Source organism: Phyllostomus hastatus, unplaced genomic scaffold, assembly GCF_019186645.2.
Source record: "Phyllostomus hastatus isolate PE091 unplaced genomic scaffold, TTU_PhHast_1.1 phas_scaffold_317, whole genome shotgun sequence".
NCBI classification, from domain to species: domain Eukaryota; kingdom Metazoa; phylum Chordata; class Mammalia; order Chiroptera; family Phyllostomidae; genus Phyllostomus; species Phyllostomus hastatus.
This window is the reverse complement of record NW_025334023.1, coordinates 1,182,780-1,199,943: the sequence shown is the minus strand read 5'-3', so window position 1 is coordinate 1,199,943 and position 17,164 is coordinate 1,182,780. Positions and strand designations below refer to the sequence as shown.

General features: G+C 41.2%; 1 protein-coding gene across 2 annotated transcripts in view; it reads right to left on the bottom strand.

Moving 5' to 3' along the window:
* RNF121 (ring finger protein 121) overlaps positions 1-17,164 on the bottom strand; it is an 82,254-nt gene that overhangs the window by 17,243 nt on the left and 47,847 nt on the right. For both annotated transcript variants that reach the window (XM_045818145.1, XM_045818147.1), the window contains exons 4-6: positions 7,544-7,698; positions 4,553-4,660; positions 1,850-1,970 (exon numbers count right to left, since the gene is read on the bottom strand). In XM_045818145.1, the coding sequence (XP_045674101.1) occupies positions 1,850-1,970; positions 4,553-4,660; positions 7,544-7,698 (384 nt within the window). The remainder of the gene's footprint in view (positions 1-1,849; positions 1,971-4,552; positions 4,661-7,543; positions 7,699-17,164) is intronic.

The following is a 17,164-nucleotide window of genomic DNA, read 5'->3' as shown; positions in this document are numbered from 1 at the left end:
AGCTGTCTATAAAGTGACCAAATACACTTTGTTTTCAATTTGATCCACTATAGGAAAAGTAAATTGTCCCATAATACTAAGAAACAAAGTCCTACATCTAAAACTATTCTTGATTAAAGGTGTCTAAGGTGATGGCTGAGTATTATTTAAACCTAACTTGCCCTGAGCCTACTAGCCTATGGCACAAAGGAGATCGCAGTACATGAACATACTAGTTCCCATAGCAAACAGTCTCCCATCTGCAAAACTTCCTCAAACCCTTGAAGAGTTCCTGAGGCACGTCACGTAAAGTCAAGTGCCATCCTTTCCTGTTCCTATCACTTGGCCTCCATTGATATCTGCTGACTAAAAGCAGACTGGTGTCTGGATGCTCAAGAGAACCCACTTTCCTGAGATTCTCCTAGGGATTTACTTCAAGCTGTCAGCCCATGATGTGGCAAGAACTTCTGAATGCCTTTCAGGCCACTTTCATCAGACAGAGTCATATATATTTCAGCAGAGAAATGGAGAAATGTCTATTAAACTTTGAAATATTTTTTCTTGGCATGGGGTCTAATGGGATTACACTGAGATGGGGGACACTTCTGTTATTTATATAATTAAGAGATATAAACAGCAAAACAAAGACATATTTCCATTATGAAAAAAAATAGGGATACTGGCTTGGATTACTCAGATTGCCTATTACTTTACCCACATTTTAAGCTTGAAGAATTTCTCCACAGTCTCCACCTTGTCCTCTGACAGGATTTCCTATCTCACTAAAAAATACACCATTCAAAGAGTTGTTTGAGTTAGAAATCTCAGCTTTGATATCTACCTTTCCTTCACAGGTTTTCCTTCAGGCTCCAGAACCAATCTAAATCCAAAATACTTCTCCATAGTATTTACCTCCGAAATACTTCTCAAATAGTGCTCTTCTCTCCCTTTCCACCATCTCTAGCCCAATCCGAACTTTGTCAGCTATCCCAGACTATTATTTAACTGTCTCTTAGATAGTCTTAGGCAGTCCACTGTCATCTGTGGACCCCTCTCCAATCTGTTCTCTACCCAGCAGCCAGTACAATCTTTTCAAAATGCAAATCTGACAGTCATTTCCCGGTCTTTTTAGTATAAAAATCACCATCTTTCATTCATCCTATAAGGATTTTTGTAGTCTAGCCTCTGTCTCCAGATACTTCATTATACTCTCAGCCCTACAACTGTATCAGCCTTAGTTCCTCAAAATGCCACCCTTTCTCCCACTACAGGACTCTTACACAAGGTATTTTCTCTACCTATTTTCACTTCACTTCCCACTTCATCTAATTAACTCCTACTCACTGCTCAAGTCAGTTCAGTAGTCTCTTCTTCAGGAAAGCTATTTTTGAGACCTGAGACTAAGTCAAATGCCTCTAGTATCTTTGTTCATTGCATCATGAACATTCCCTTCATAATATTTACTGAAGTTATAAGTTTATGCTTATGCTTGTGTTTATTACTTCAACAGTTCTCTCTGTCACTAGAGAGTAGTAAACTCCATTTAGGTAAGGACCACATGTATTTCTGTACACCTTTGTAATTCCAGCACATCCAATGTTGAGGCATGTAGACATTATATAAGTACTTGTTGAATAAATGGTAACTTCCTACAGGGGAAAGTGGTTCTTTCCTAGAATGGTCTTCAAGTTAAAAATTCCAGGGTACATCTGAGATCTGACTTTCCAAATTTTAAGGAAGAACTCTCCATAACATACCACCCACATCTTAAAGGATTGTATACGACTTATCTCTTCCGTCAAACAAGTGATGCTATCTTGAACTCTTGAGAGGTGGCAGAAGGCAGTATTAAGAGCCCAGGTAAACTCACCCCTATGGTAGACGCCATGTAGTCTGCACACATTTCTGCAAAGTCCCGCTCAAGGACACCATAGTACAGGCCATAGAAGAGGAGAGAAATGCCAAAGTCCATACAATCTTCTGGTTTGATCCTGTAAAGGAAGCAGCATGACCTGTTAAGGCCTGCCCTGGGACACAACTGCTTTGGGTGACTACTCTGGGATACCCAGAGGGCAGTGCCTGAAGTTGCAAGGTACAAGGGCTAGAGCAAGTGTTGGCACACTACAACCAAATCTGGCCTGTCTCCTATTTTTACATTGTCTGTGGGCACGGCTTGAACAGCTATCACTGTGAGCTGCAAAGACCAAGGCAGGCTGTCACCTCCTGCCCCACCTGCTCACTGTGCTCCCAGTGCCTGCCTCCTCCAGCTGGCAACCATGCACTGCTGCCAAGGGCCCGTTCTGGTTGGTGCCTACTTACTGGGGACTCCACCGCTGGCAACAGTGGTAGTACTCCACTGGTGCACTGGAGCAGAGAAAGAAAATGATCCCAGGGGTCACAGACCCTTTGTCAGGGCCCTGCTTCTGAGAATGTGTCATCTGGTGGCAAGTGAGCACAAAGTATGTCCACCACCTGAGACAAACAGGCAAACATGGTGGGGCAAGGAAGGAGTTTTCTCTCTTGCTAGATGAGTACCTATGTCATATCCTAGACTTTGCCTTTTATCCCAAAGCCTGAAATATTTATTATTTAACCATTTACAGAAAAAAGGTTAGTCAGTTACTGTAAAATTTTAGGCTGCATCTATACATATTCTGTAAAATGTCATCAAGTTACATTTTGGTCCATGCCTAATAACTAAAAAGAAAAAAGTTCTTTTTTTTCAAATTGAATTTACTGGTGTATAAAATTATATAGGTTTTAGGTTTAAGGACAAGGTTCTTGTCTGTAATATCAGGTTTGTTTTAATAAGTCCAAGGACCAATAATTTGCAACCTTGAGTCTATAAATGTTTATTATTATAGAAAAGTACCTTTGTTTGGACCAGGAACTGTATGTGTTCACTTAAAGCTGTAAATGATACTTACCTCAGAAGACGGAATTTGCTTATCAATCTTATAATATTTAACCTAATAACTAGACATCATGATCTTATACCAATTAACTTGATCAGTAGATGATGCAGAATCTTGATTTTTATTTTTTTAAACCACAGGTTAAGAACATATCTGGATATGTCTTGGTTTTCTTTGATACCATGTGTTAGACTCCACACTGATAGGTTCCTGTAAACCTCTGTGGGGCCTGTTTATTCTTCCCACCTGTTCTAGCCCTAAAAGAAAGAATTCCACAGCTGTCCTCTCACTACATTCATTAGGATGTACTCCCTTCTGGTTTCAAAGAAACTCCTACATAAGAGTACTAGGTTTGGGGAAGAGGCCAGCGGTCATGAATTTAAATTTGAATTCTAAATCTCTTGCTTCAGTGCACTGTCTCAGGCTTAGGATTTCTCATGATCCATGGACCTCATCACCTCAGCCAGGGAACAACCACATTTCCACCCTCTCCTGCCCTACTCTCTGTTCCCATCAGTCCCAAAGCCCAGAATTTCTTGGTGTCTGCCTCAGTTGGAGGTGGGGGGGAACCTGCACACTGATACACATCTTTTGGAAAGCTTATGACAATATAAAACAATAGCCAGACTCTTACTACTAGTAATGTAACATTAGGAAACAGCAGAGCAATGTTATCTGTAGTAACACTACATAAAAATACAACCTAAGTGCCCAACAAGGGAGCAGAACTTAAATGTCCACAGGTTAACTTTTTAGAACTGTTTTCTTAGAAATCTGATACAGGTGGAATGTCAGCTATGTTACAAGGCAACAATGCTTATATGTTGAACAGGACCTGTGATCAGCACACTGCACCTGGACTGGATGTGTTCCTTGCATGAGAAGCACTTCTAGGCCAGGTGGCTCCCAAACCCATCTGTGTGGTCTCATTCCCTCACATCTCAGCCCTGGGACTACCATGAGAACTGCTGTTTCCTGTCTTGTATCCTTCTAGGTGGATCTGTTGCCAGGTGTGGCCAACTATATCCCATGAGTTTGAATGTCTAGTCCAGAGTCAGCAAACTTTTTCTGTAAGGGCCAGATTGTAAATATCTTAGGTTTTGTGACCCATATAGTCTCTGACACAGTTATTAAATTCTGCTGTTTCACTGCAAAACTAGCTATAGACAACATGTAAACAAATGGGTGTGACTGTGTTTCAGTAAAATATTTTTTTCTTTTATAACAACAGGAGGTAGGCCACTTTGGCCCATAGGACATAGTTTGCCACCTCCTAGTCTCCTTGGACGTAAGACTACTCAGGCAGCGTGGATGATGGAATAAAGAAATGGACAGGAAAAATGGTTCTATGAGGATGATGGAGTAACAGGTGCCTGGCTATAATCATTATTATTCTTAGACTTTACCAGTAAAATATAAGTTATTGGAAAATATAACCAATGATTTGAAATTCTAACTTTGTATTATCCAGACATGCTTTCTCTTTGCCAGCACAATTGTGGAGGGCCCACCCTCACATTCCCCATGGTTCAAGTTTCTTATCCTGGGTACCATATTCCCCCTGTTAATAATAGGACTTGTTCCAGGAAGAAAGGTATCCCACCAGCCTCTCCTGCCCTAACACCAGCAAAAAAAAAGAAAAAGAAAAGGGTACTCACTTGAATATTAAGTTAAGCCCAAAAAGGGTAAACATGACAGCCATGTAGCCAGCAATGCCAGTGGCATAGCTGATTTTATAGATCAGCAGGAACCACTTATAAACCAACCTGGAAAAAGGAGAGAAAATTAATAGCAGACACAAGCTCTAGAGACCTCTGGACAACCAGAATCTCTTATTATCACATCAATGGGAACACCAGGCCCTTTGCTTAGAACTTACTGAGAAACTTTAGTTATTAGGCAAAGCTGGTTACTCCCTCCCTTAATTGCAGTAATACCTCCATAGACTGGGGAGCCAGTATTTTGTATCTTTCTGGTCTCAGACCAAGGGAATAAAAGAGAGCCTTAAACAGTTTCAGCCTCAAATGAAGAGCACAGTGGACATCAGACATCTCAAGTTCAGGTTAGTTGGAACAGGAAGTGAGAACTAGTAACTATGGCTATGCTTAGAAGGGAACAGGGAGAAGGCTAGTAATCCTTGTCAAGAAACAGAATTTGAGGGAAGATAAAAAAGAGCTAGAATTAGATACAGAATTTCATACCTGGGTGTGGTTAATGTGAATACTGTTTTACTCCTATCCATAGGCCAATAATGAAATGAATGATTTCTAATGACTTGTTTCTGAAAAATGTTTTTGCCATAGTAAAAGGGGCAAAGGGGCACTCAAAGAACACCTTTGAGCTTTGCACAACCCTGCTTCATCCCAGTACCACCATCATGCACACATATTATGTGTGTGCAAAGTTCCTGAAGGAGGAGTTTTCCTTAGGAGCCAATGAAAAGCAGTGTGGAATCTGGCTGGTTCACTCCAGCTAGTTTCAGAGAGGAAAGATAGTAACAGAATGTACCAGAGCCTTTTAAATGCTAAAGAGAGAGACAGGTCTCCAATATCAGGAGCCGCTATTCTACCTGAGATGAGAGCATATGAGCAATTTAGTAATTTGCTCAAATAACCAGCACAGGCCTGTCTAGCTCCTGAGCCAACTAGGTTATTGCCAACAATGCCAGGCCCCAGGTAGAAAGCTCAAGGTCCCTGCCCATGACTCTCTGCTTTAGCTAAACAAGGGTGATAAATCCGTGGGCAAAGGAAAGGCCCTAAATATCTTGCGGTGCCTGCCCTCAAAGATCACACACAGTTCCATTATCCAGGGTTTGTGCTGATCAGATGGGAGTGAGACACAATAGAAAGGATGCGGAATTTTAAGTGGAATCTGGACTACGTGAGGTTTATTCACTGGATAACCCAAGGTAAGTCAAATCACTTGAGACAATTCACTTATCTGTAAAAGAGGGAAACTGTGCTATCTTTCTCACTGGTTTATACAGAGCCCATTTCCTGATGTATGTAACACACGGCTCAATAAATGTGTGAATATATGTGGATGCTTATGAAAGTGCTCTGAAATAGTAAAGCACTATCAAATGTTATTATTATTAAAAATCTTCCAGGTTATGGACAATTTTCAGTCATTTTAGCTAGGAGTTGATACTGTTTGTGACTTTGTGACTCTTAATATGCTTTATTACACTTTTTCTTTATATTACCCTATATGAGGTAGTAATTATTACCACACTTTTAGGGATTAAGAACTCAATGCTCAGAAAGGTGAAATCACACAGGTCATATAACTAACAGTGGTAGGGCTGGGCTTTCCAATACACATCCACCTGGCTACAGAGCCTGTATCTTCAATATAATGGCCCTTAACATAAAGTAAACTACCACACCCAGAGAGGGGCTTCTGGATCACCAACTCTACCTTGAAGATAAATCTTACTATATACAATGAGACTCAGACGGCCAAAGGATTGCAGTACAGTGAAACATCCGAGGCACAGGAAAAAGAGCAACTTGCAACATGGAAGATGATGGATCAAGTAGTCATAACTTGGAGGCTGGCCACTTCCTCTGTTAGGTTCTCCTGGACCTATACTACCAACTGCACTGACACGGCTGCTTTCTTGACCATCTCCTCAATAAAACCAAGCACTCCTTGAGGGCAAGGACCATGTCTTGTCCAGCTCTGTATCCCCAGCACTCAGCACAGGGGCTGACACATAGCAGGTGCTTGTTGGATGAATGGGAAAATCTCTTTTTTTTCCTGTTAGGTACAGATACTAAATGAACTCACAAGGTGGTTGGGAGGATCAAATAAGAAATGCATTTGGATAAAATGCAAAGAATTATACAGGCTGGAGGTGCTTTGTGCCCCAAAAGGAAGTACTATTTGTTGAAAAACTGCAAATTTGCTGAGATTCACTCACTCAACAAAAATTCATAGAGTAGGCTACCACCTGCCAGGCCCTGTGGAAGGGCCTGGGTGTGCAGTGATTGACAAAATGGATGTGGTTCCTAATCTCATAGTTACAGTTCAGTGGATAGACTCTCAAAATAATATTTAGTTATAAATTATAATAAGCTCTATGAAAAAAACTGCAGGGCACTATGAAAAAAATATAACAGGAAGTCTAATTTAGATAGCAGAGAAGGGTTCACAGAAGAAAATAACATTTTAAATGATACAATGATCACCAGGATTTGCTTACTATGTTGTCTGCTTTTTAAAAAATTATGTTTATTGATTTTAGTGACAGAGGAAGGGAGAGAGAGAAACATCAACTGGTTGCCTCCCAGGGATTGAACTTGCAACCTAGGTATGTACCCTGACTAGAATTCAAACCCCCAACCTTTTGGTGTTAGGATGACTCTCCAACAAGCTGAACCACACCAGCCAGGACTGTTTGCTTTTCATGTAAACAAAGCTTGAAATAAACTATAAGGTAAGCTATAGGGAAATATTTTGGATTTTTTTTTTAATCTGTCAGTGGGAGGTAGGTCTCCCAATCAGCTTGTTTTGGTGGGGTCCAGTGCCAAGCAAACACGGCAGATAAAACTGCAGTGATTTCAGTGTAAACCCACCTCCCTCCCATGCATCCCAACCTGTTTGCTTCAGGAAACCTAGCTTTTCCCCAATACCTAAATTCTCACCTTGGGGTTGTCTGTATTAGTGGTTTTCGGGTGGCTCGGAAGGTGACAAAAGCTGTGACAGCAGAGAAGAAGATCCAGATCACTAGGAACCTCCACCAGTGCAGCTTCAATGTGAAATAGAGGGGAACAATCCACATCTGAAAGAGGGTCACCATCTGAAATACAAACACAAGTACTTCAGCTCTAGCCAGCGCCCTCTGCAGCTCTACCATAAGTCCAGAGTACATCTTCTGTGCTCCATTTCAGCTTGAACCCCTCCTACATTTCCAGCTGTGGACAAAGACACCGCCTAAGGAGCTAAGTTAGAAACCTGACCCATGCTTGACACTTCCCTTTCATCCCTCATCCAACTCTTTATTGTACACATTCTCTTTTTCCACGTGATTCCATGCTGTCCCTTGCCTGGCTGACTGCAACGACTTCCTTGTTAAGCCTCCCTGCGTTCAGTGTCTCCCCCTCCAATCTACCTTCCCAGGAGCACTGAAGTGGCATCTCTAACATACAGTCTTGAACATGTCATTCCTCTGCTTAAAACCCTCTACTGGTCCCTGCAAATAGAATAAGATCCAGCTCCTTAGACAGGAAGTCAAATCCCCCCAAATATGGTCCAAACTACTATTCCAAGGGTCATCTTCTACAACTCCCCATGCTTTTTAGTCAGGCTTTCCCCCTCAGGCTAAAACATCTTTCCCACCTGCCTTTCTGCCAGATAACATCACATCCAAGACAACGAAGCCTTCAGTCTCCTTTCCAGGCAGAATGTAGCTTGACTTTGCAGTGCTCCAACAGCATTTTCTTTTCTACCCTCTTACATTGCTTATCTAGACTATAAGACTGGGGTCAAATTAATATATATAATTATTATATACCCGGAACACAAGCTCCTTGAGAGCAGTCACTAGGCCACATTCATCTATGTCTTGTGCTAGAAAACTGGCACACGACGCAGGGGTGTCCAATCTGCAGTCTATGGGCTGTACACAGCCTACGATGGCTGTGAATGTGGCCCAACACAAAATCATAAATTTACTTACAACATTATGAGATTTTTTGTGATTATGTGTCGCAATGCATTTAATGTATAGCCCAAGACAACTCTTCTTCCAGTGTGGCTCAGAGATGCCAAACGCTTGGACACCCAAGCATCAATAAATGTAGATAAGTAAGTGGAAAGCAAGACTAGAACCCAAAGAGGGAGGCACACTTCTGTTTCAAAGAATGTCTATTTCATTTTTCCCTCCTTCAGGTCTTTACCTCAGAGTTGTTAGCTGAAGAGTTCCAAATATATAAAACAATTCTAAGTCAGAAGTTTGGACTAATCGCCATTTTTCTGCTCCCCAATACCTTTTAACTCCCTCTCCAACCACTCAACTTTCACCTTTCACAGATTTTACTTGTCTCAGATGAGTAGCAGGTGTAAAAGAAAAAAAAAGGATAATTAGCACTTAATGAAATAAACTTTTTAAAAAACATTTTATTTATTTATTTTTAGGGAGAAGGGTAGGGAGAGAGAAAGGGAGAAAAATATCAATATGTAGTTGCCTATCATGCACCCCCTACAGGGCACCAGGCCCACAACCCAGGCACGTGCCCTGACTGGGAATTGAACCAGCAACCCTTTGATTCGAAGGCTGGCACTCAATCCACTGAGCTACACCAGCCAGGGCTAATAAAGTAAACTTTTGAGAAAGTATTTATTCTTGGGGATTTCTAGACCAGTGCTGTCCAATCAAAATGTAATGTAAGTCACATATTTAATTTTAAGATTTCTAGTAGTTATGTTTTATAAAGTAAAAGGAAACAGACAATATTAATTTTAATAATATATTTTACCAAATACATCCAAAATATTACCATTTCAACATGTACTCAATATCAAAATTATTTATGAAATATTTTATTTATTTTGTACTAAGGCTCTGAAATCTAAAGTGTGTTTTTTATTTACTGCAGACACTAGTCACATTTCAAGTGCTCAACAGCCACATGGGTCTGGCGGCTACCATACTAGAAAGTACAGCTTAGAGCACCTTTTCACGCTTAGTTGTCTGTAGCTACTATTCTCTTACAGACTGCTATGTGGTGAGAAAAAGACTTACTTTTCTTGGTGTTATTTCACGGGGGGGGGGGGGGTAAAGGAGAAGGGGTAAAGGATTAATTAATTTAGGGATAGGATTAGGCTCTTTGAAGCCAGATGGCCTGGAGACTACCGGCCAAGATGGAGGCATAGGCAGACACACTGTGCCCCTTGCACAACCAAAATAAAGACAACAAAAATTTAGAAACAAAAAAACAACCAGTACTGGCAGAAAATTAAACTGTATGGAAGTCCGACAACCAAGGAGTTAAAGTAGACACATTCATCCAGACCAGTAGGTGAGGCAGAGTTGGGTAGCTGGGCTGAGAGAGGTCAGGGCAATAAAAGCAGTGGCTGGCAGACCCAGGCACACAGGGTGGCAGTGGGTGGACCCAGTGAGGCGGCAGATTGTGGAGGAACACGGCGCACAAGGTGGCTGGCGGACCACGTGGTCCCACATTGATGCACAGATAAACCAGGCAAAGCTGGGGAGTGAGGCAGACCATACAACCCAGGATTCCATCACAGGGAAATAAGGCCTCAAAACACCGATGGAAAACACCTGTGGGGGTTGAGGTGCCGGGAGAGACTCCCACCCTCAAAGGAGACTTTGTTGGAGAGACCCACAGGGCCCTAGAACATACACAAGCCCCCCTGCCACGGGAATCAGCACCAGAGGGGCTCAATTTGCTTGGGGGAAGCAGCAGAAGGGACTGAAAACTGGCAGAGTGGAGCAAGTGCCATTGTTCCCTCTCAGACCCCTGTCCCATATACAGTGTCACAACCCAGCTACATGTTACCCTGCCCTGGTAAACACTTAAGGCTCTGCCCCTCACTACGTAATAGGCGCGTCAAGACAAAAAAAAAAAAAAAGGCCCAAACAAAAGAACAGATCCAAGCTCCAGAAAAAATACAACTAAGCAACAAAGAAACTGCCAACCTATCAGATGCACAGTTCAAAGCACTGGTGATCAGGATGCTCACAGAATTGGTTGAGTTTGGCCACAAATGAGATGAAAAAATAAAGGCTATGCTAAGCGGAATAAAAGAAAATGTACAGGGAACCAATTGTGATGGAAAGGAAAATGGGACTCAAATCAATGGAGTGGATGAGAAGGAAGAAAGAAACAACCAAACAGAAAAGAATGAAGAAACAAGAATTCAAAAAAATGAGGAGAGGCTTAGGAACCTCCAGGACATCTTGCAACGTTCCAACATCCAAATTATAGGGGTGCCAGAAGGAGAAGAGGAAGAGCAACAAGTGGAACAGTTATTGGAACAAATAATAAAGGAGAACTTCTCTAATCTGGCTAAGGAAATAGACTTCCAGGAAGTCCAGGAGGCTCAGAGAGTCCCAAACAAGGTGGACCCAAGGAGGAGCACACCAAGGCACATTGTAATTACATCAGCCAAGATTAAAATGAAGGAGAGAATCCTAGATGCAGCAAGAGAAAAGGAGACAGTTACCTACAAAGGAGTTCCCATAAGACTGTCAGCTGATTTCTCAAAAGAGACCTTGCAGGCAAGAAGGGGCCGGAAAGAAGTATTCGAAGTCATGAAAGGCAAGGACCTACATCCAAGACTGCTCTATCGAGCAAAGCTTTCATTTAGAATGGAAGGGCAGATAAAGTGCTTCTCAGATAAGGTCAAGTTAAAGGAGTTCGACATCACCAAGCCCTTATTATGTGAAATGTTAAAGGAACTTTTCTAAGAAAAAGAAGATAAAAAACATATACAGTAAAATGAAAGCAAACTCACAATTATTAACAACCACACCTAAAACAAAAACAAAGAGAAAAACAAACAACTAGAACAGGAACAGAACCACAGAAATGGAGATCACATGGAGGGTTAAAGATAGGGGAGTGGGAGGAGGAGAGAAGGGGAAAAGGTACAGAAAATAAGTAGCATAGATGGTAGGTAGAAAATAGACAGGGGGAGGGTAAGAACAGTATAGGAAATGTAGAAGCTAAAGAACTTACAAGTATGACACATGGACATGAACTAAAGGGGGGAATGTGGGTGGGAGAGGGTGTGCAGGGTGGAGGGGAGTGAAGGAGGGAAATTGGGACAACTGTAATAGCATAATCAATAAAATATATTTTAAAAGTACATTATAAAACAAACAAAAAAATAAAATGCCAAAGATTTAAAAAAAAAAGAAAGAAAGAAAGAAACCAGATGGCCAGGTAGACTTCGATTCTAAGTTGTGTTCTGCCTTTAACTCATTGGGTCACCCCAAGGAGGTCCTTCCTCCTTAAAGGAAGAGTGTGATTTGATTTTTCAAATCACTTCAAGTTCTAACATGCTACGGTTCTATTAAGCAGCCTATATCTTTGACTTCCTGGGAGAGTGAACTCAAGTGTCCCTATGACTTTGACTAAATTTAGTTTTAAGTCCTAGTTCAAGGAACCATATCCCTCTCTTTGTATACCCCTCAGAGACCTAGCCTTCTCCTTGATAAGCAGCAGCCCCCGAGGCATCAAAGACAGTAGCCAGAACCTGACTAATGGTCACACCATGGACCTCAAGATAACATCCTGACCTAATGTATGTTTCAGTTCCTGAGCCATAAGATGGAATGACCCCTGGCTACTTTCCCATGAGACCAAACAGAGGGATGCAGGGAAAGACTTCAGAACTGTCCTCAAGATCTGAAGAAATGATCTATTACCCTTGCCTCACCTCCAACCAATTAGCTCTCAGCCCAACCGCAAACCCTTAACCCTGGTGTCTGGTGATTTTACCCCATATGATCTATAACCCACATGCCACTGGGGAGTTCAGGCTTTTGAGCATTGGCCTCCCATTCTCCTGAGTGGTGCCATGCATAAGACAATACCCAGTACTTCTCCACTGCAATTCTCAATGTTTAGCTCTGCTAGCACCTGTGCACAAACTTTTTCTGTTCTGTATTAAAAATGCTTTATTCATTTATCCATCAAGTATTTACTTTGCATTTAATGGGAAGAGAAATGAAGAAATAAACATGACCTCTAGTTCCTGTCCTCAAGGATCTAACAGTCTAGCAGCAGGAGAAAAATATAAATCAAACCTCATTTTAATGACTCTATTAATCTTAGGACCCTTTCTAGAATAAGTCCAAAACAGAAATCATTGAAGCCAAATGATACAATATAGTGAAATCACAGAGATTTCAGAATTAAGAAGATCTAGATATGAAACCCAATATAGCTATTTATTTTATCTTAGGCAAGTCACTCAAACCTGATAAGCCTCAGTTTTCTGAACTGTAAAATGGATTTAACATATCTATTCTCACAAGGTTGTATGGGTTAGGTAAGTTAATGCATGAAAAGTTCTTTGAACAGTTCCTAACAAGGTAAGCATTCAATATAAGTAATGTAATAAGTATAATGTAAGTATTCAATATATCAGCTCTTATATTTAAATAAAAGTAATGTATATAAAACAAGAAGAGTACATAATTCGTAGTAAGAGTTCAGTAAATGAGAGCTCTTATTATGCTTCACATGATCAAAACTGCATCAAGGCACATATATAAGGGAGCAAAGACTACAATGAGGCAACCAAAATAATCAACATATTAAAAGGGGGGGGGGATACATTACAGTATCTTGTTACGATGTTTAATTTGTCCTTTACAGGAAAAAAAATAAATGACCCAAAAACATAAACCAAGGACTTGAGGTCACTTTACAGTATTAAGGCACCTTCCATTAGGAAGCCTTGAAAGCTAGATTCTGTTCGGCCAGGGTCTAGAAAGTAACTGCTGGGGTGAAAGTCCAGTGCCTGACAAGAGGCAGGGCAGAAGGGCTGAGTGAATACAATAGTCTACCATGTGAAGATGTTAAGTTACAACTTTGTCTGGTTAATTTCTTTGTTTCTACTGTAGCACTTATTGGCATTTTCTGTAACAAATAAGTTGATGCTTCTTCACTAAGAAGGCATTTTTAACTGCTAGCTTGACAATAAATGGCTGAAAGTTAGACCAAGACTCTCAAAACAATGCCAATGACTCTGGTGCCATCTGGTGGCAACAATTCACGCAGACACGTTTGATTCAATAGTCTGCTTAATTAAGTACTGCCTGATACTGTGGAATGCACAAAACAATGGGAAGACTGGGCCATAACTTATTTTGCAGGATATGGGGAGATGAGACATAAACACATCAGTTGGGCAGCCATACAAACCAAGTACTGACATGAGAGTTCAGAAGAGAGATGTAGCAGTATGATCAGGAGCTGTCAGGGAAGACTGCCTGGAAGAGGAAGGGCTCTGGCTAGTTCCGAAGAAGCTTGTATGTGGCCAGATGAAGGGGAAAAGCAAAAGCCATTTATCGTTCTTTCCCTGAATCTGGAAAGACAAAGTTGACGTGAAGATTATCCTGAAATCAATTCGCTGATTTATTCAGCACACATTTACTGAGGGACAGTCCCAGCTTTCCAATGTGGAAGGTAAGAAAAGCAATCTCCCACTTACCTCTGCAATGCCACAAGTTAGAAGCTACCAATAGGAGGTAGTCCATGTTTAAATGGACTGTCTTTATTTTAGGTTTTTCATCTCAGAAACTATAATTCATGAAAAGTCAGAAAGAGCTCCCAAATGACTTCCTTCCCTAGCACCAGCTGCCTTGTCAGTCTGCTGATGCATGGCTCTACAAAATTCTTGCCATTTCTGCATCTTCATATGTTTTGGGGACAGGGATCACTCACCATGTTTGTCTGAAAAGGAATATTAAGGATGAAACAGACCCACATGTCCAGGTAACAGAACAAAGTAAGAGACTCCCAGCTAACAGAACAACTGGCTTGGAAAAAATGCTGATAAAGAGACAGAGGTCAACTAGAGGAAGGTGTCAGATCTGCTCCATAGCTCTGGTCAATATTTTCATGATTTGAATGCAAATACAATGGATCTGCTTATTGAATTGTGGACAGCACAAAGCTTGGGAGGTGAGGAAGACCCAAGGCAGTGAACATAAAAAACAGAAGCAGCAAGATCCAAAATGAATAAAGCTTCTTTCTAGAGCAGTGATTTTCAACCACAAGCATTTTTAAAACATGCAATACCTGACTATTTAGTCAAGAGCACAGATCTCTTTTTCCTTAGATTAAAAAACAAACAAACAAACAAAACAGAACAAAACAAAATGAAACTGACACAACAACCAACACAATAGCTGTCAGGTTGTCAGGTGTGAATGAATCAAAATTATACCTATTTTTTTGGTGAGAATGGCAAAAAAATAACGTTTTTTGGTGTGCTGCAGAATTTTAATAATTAGTTTATGTGTGAAAATTGAAAATTGCTGTTCCAGAGTTCTTCTCTGATATTCTATGAACTAGTAAGCTGAAACAAAGAACCGAAAACTAACCAAATGCAAATACAGGATGGGGAAGGAATGATTTAATAGCTCGTATGAAACAGACCTAGGAGTTTCAGACGAGCGCAAATTGCAAAGAAATATGAGGGGTGGGGGACACAAAAAAACCAGAATTACCTTCTGGAGAGTGGGACCCCTGTAGTATAGGCTTTCTTCGGTAGGTGAGTGTTCTAGGAACCCATCTGTATCCGTATACCACCTAGCATTGTTGTGAGAGACTGTGTTTGGCCTCAGTGAATTTTGCTGAAGACTCAATGCTTTTGCCCATTTCATGATGGATGATTTATGAGTGCACCTACCTACACCGTGCTGAGTGTTCAGCGCTTTTTGACCAAAAACAGAATGACCCCCCCACCCGTGCCTCATCCTACCTATTCACCCAATATTGCCCCAAGTGACTTTTTTTGTTTCCCAGGATGGAGAAAGTCCTCAAAAGGAAATGTTTTGCTGATATGGATGAGGTGAAACAAAAAACTGCAGAAGCACTAAAAGACATCAATATCAACAAATTCAAAAACTGCTTTGTGCAGTGGGAAAAAAACATCCCGATAGGTGCATTGCATCAAATGAGAGTACTTTGAAGTTAACTGAAGTTTAAACACGTATGAAAAAATACACAATTTTTAATAAATAAACTCCATTTTGGGGGGTTCCCCCTAGTATATGTCAGCAGGGCCACTGCCAAAAAAGCCAAGGCAACCTCATGCTGCTTAACTAGGAACAGACTCAGAATGGAGGAGGCAGCAGCTCTACCAATCTCTGCTCTGTCAAAGCATCCCTGGGGCCATGGGATCAGGTCTTCAGACCACACAGTAGTACAAAGAACACTGACAAATAAGTATGATCAGGGAGCAGCCAGAATTACAAGGCTCTGGAAACCAAACCATGTAATGAACAGCTGAAGACACCAGGATATTAGGTCTGGAGAAAACTACAGGATGGCATGGCTGCTGAAGATGACCCAGAGGCCCAGTAAGCAGATATATTCCATGTAGGTTCTGTGGCCTGGTAAGACCCCACACATTGCTGGAATACCCTACAGGGTAAAAACTTGGTTGACAATTCCCTCCTACCACACCCTTGGTAAATGATCAATCTTACCGCATGAGTGAGGCAGGTCCTTCTATTGCTGATAAATGTGCTAGATAGTTATTGCCTCTGAAAAACCTGTGTTTGTGTGCCACCTGCCACTGGGTCTGAAACTCTTGTCCTTCAGAGACACAGTAAATTTACTCTCTGTTGCTTTGGACTACTTCACAATACCTAAAATTACTATTTCGCCCCTAAGTCTTCTACTCTCCAGGCAGAAGGGTGAGTCAAAGCAGTCATTTTAAAAACACTGAGCACTTACTGTACACCATGCTAAGGACTGTGGGATTCAGAGATAAAAAACAAAACCTCCTCAAGAACTTAGGTTTTCTGAGGAGAAACAAAGAACTACTCAGTATGGTAAGTGCTGTAATGGAGTAGGCCCTGGTGGCCAAGAAAGTAGAGGAGAAGCACTTGACTCAACTTAGGGGAACCAAATAAAGCTTCCTGAAGAAAGCAACCTTTGATCTCTGCCCTGATGGCCTAGTTAGGTGCAGGTGAAGAAAGGCATCATGATGAGTGTTTCAGGATGCGGGAGCAGGGTATGCTTGAGAAAGTACAACTAATATTTGAGGGAGGTGAGAAATGAGCCTACAGAGGTCGGCAAGGCTCTTTGGAGGAGGAGGCTGATGTTTGCATCATGGAAGTTTTAATTATATAGTAAGGAGAAAATTTTTTATTTCTCATAGAAAGTGAATTTCTATGAGAAACCTTTACCATCATAGTCAGCATTCTCTAGCCTCTTAAGGTCTTGGACTGAAAAACATCTTTAGTACTTTAAAGATTTCCAGGTAGGAGATTTTGCCACTCACCCATTCCAGGAGCAAACAGCAGATCAGCAGAGAGAAATTTGAAAAGATGCTGTATTTGGTAACAGACAGAGATGATGAAAGTTTCTCCTTGGAGATCTTTAAAAATAGAAAAGATACTTCTCCAGGTATAAACTTCTCCTTTCCTCTAACATCACTGAGGGAGTTAAAGAGTGAGTAATAAATATTAGACTCTCTGAAGAGATGATGAAAACTGAGGTACAGAAGGGCCAAAAAGAAAGTGTGTCCTGGGCTAGGGTTCCAGTCCAGATCTG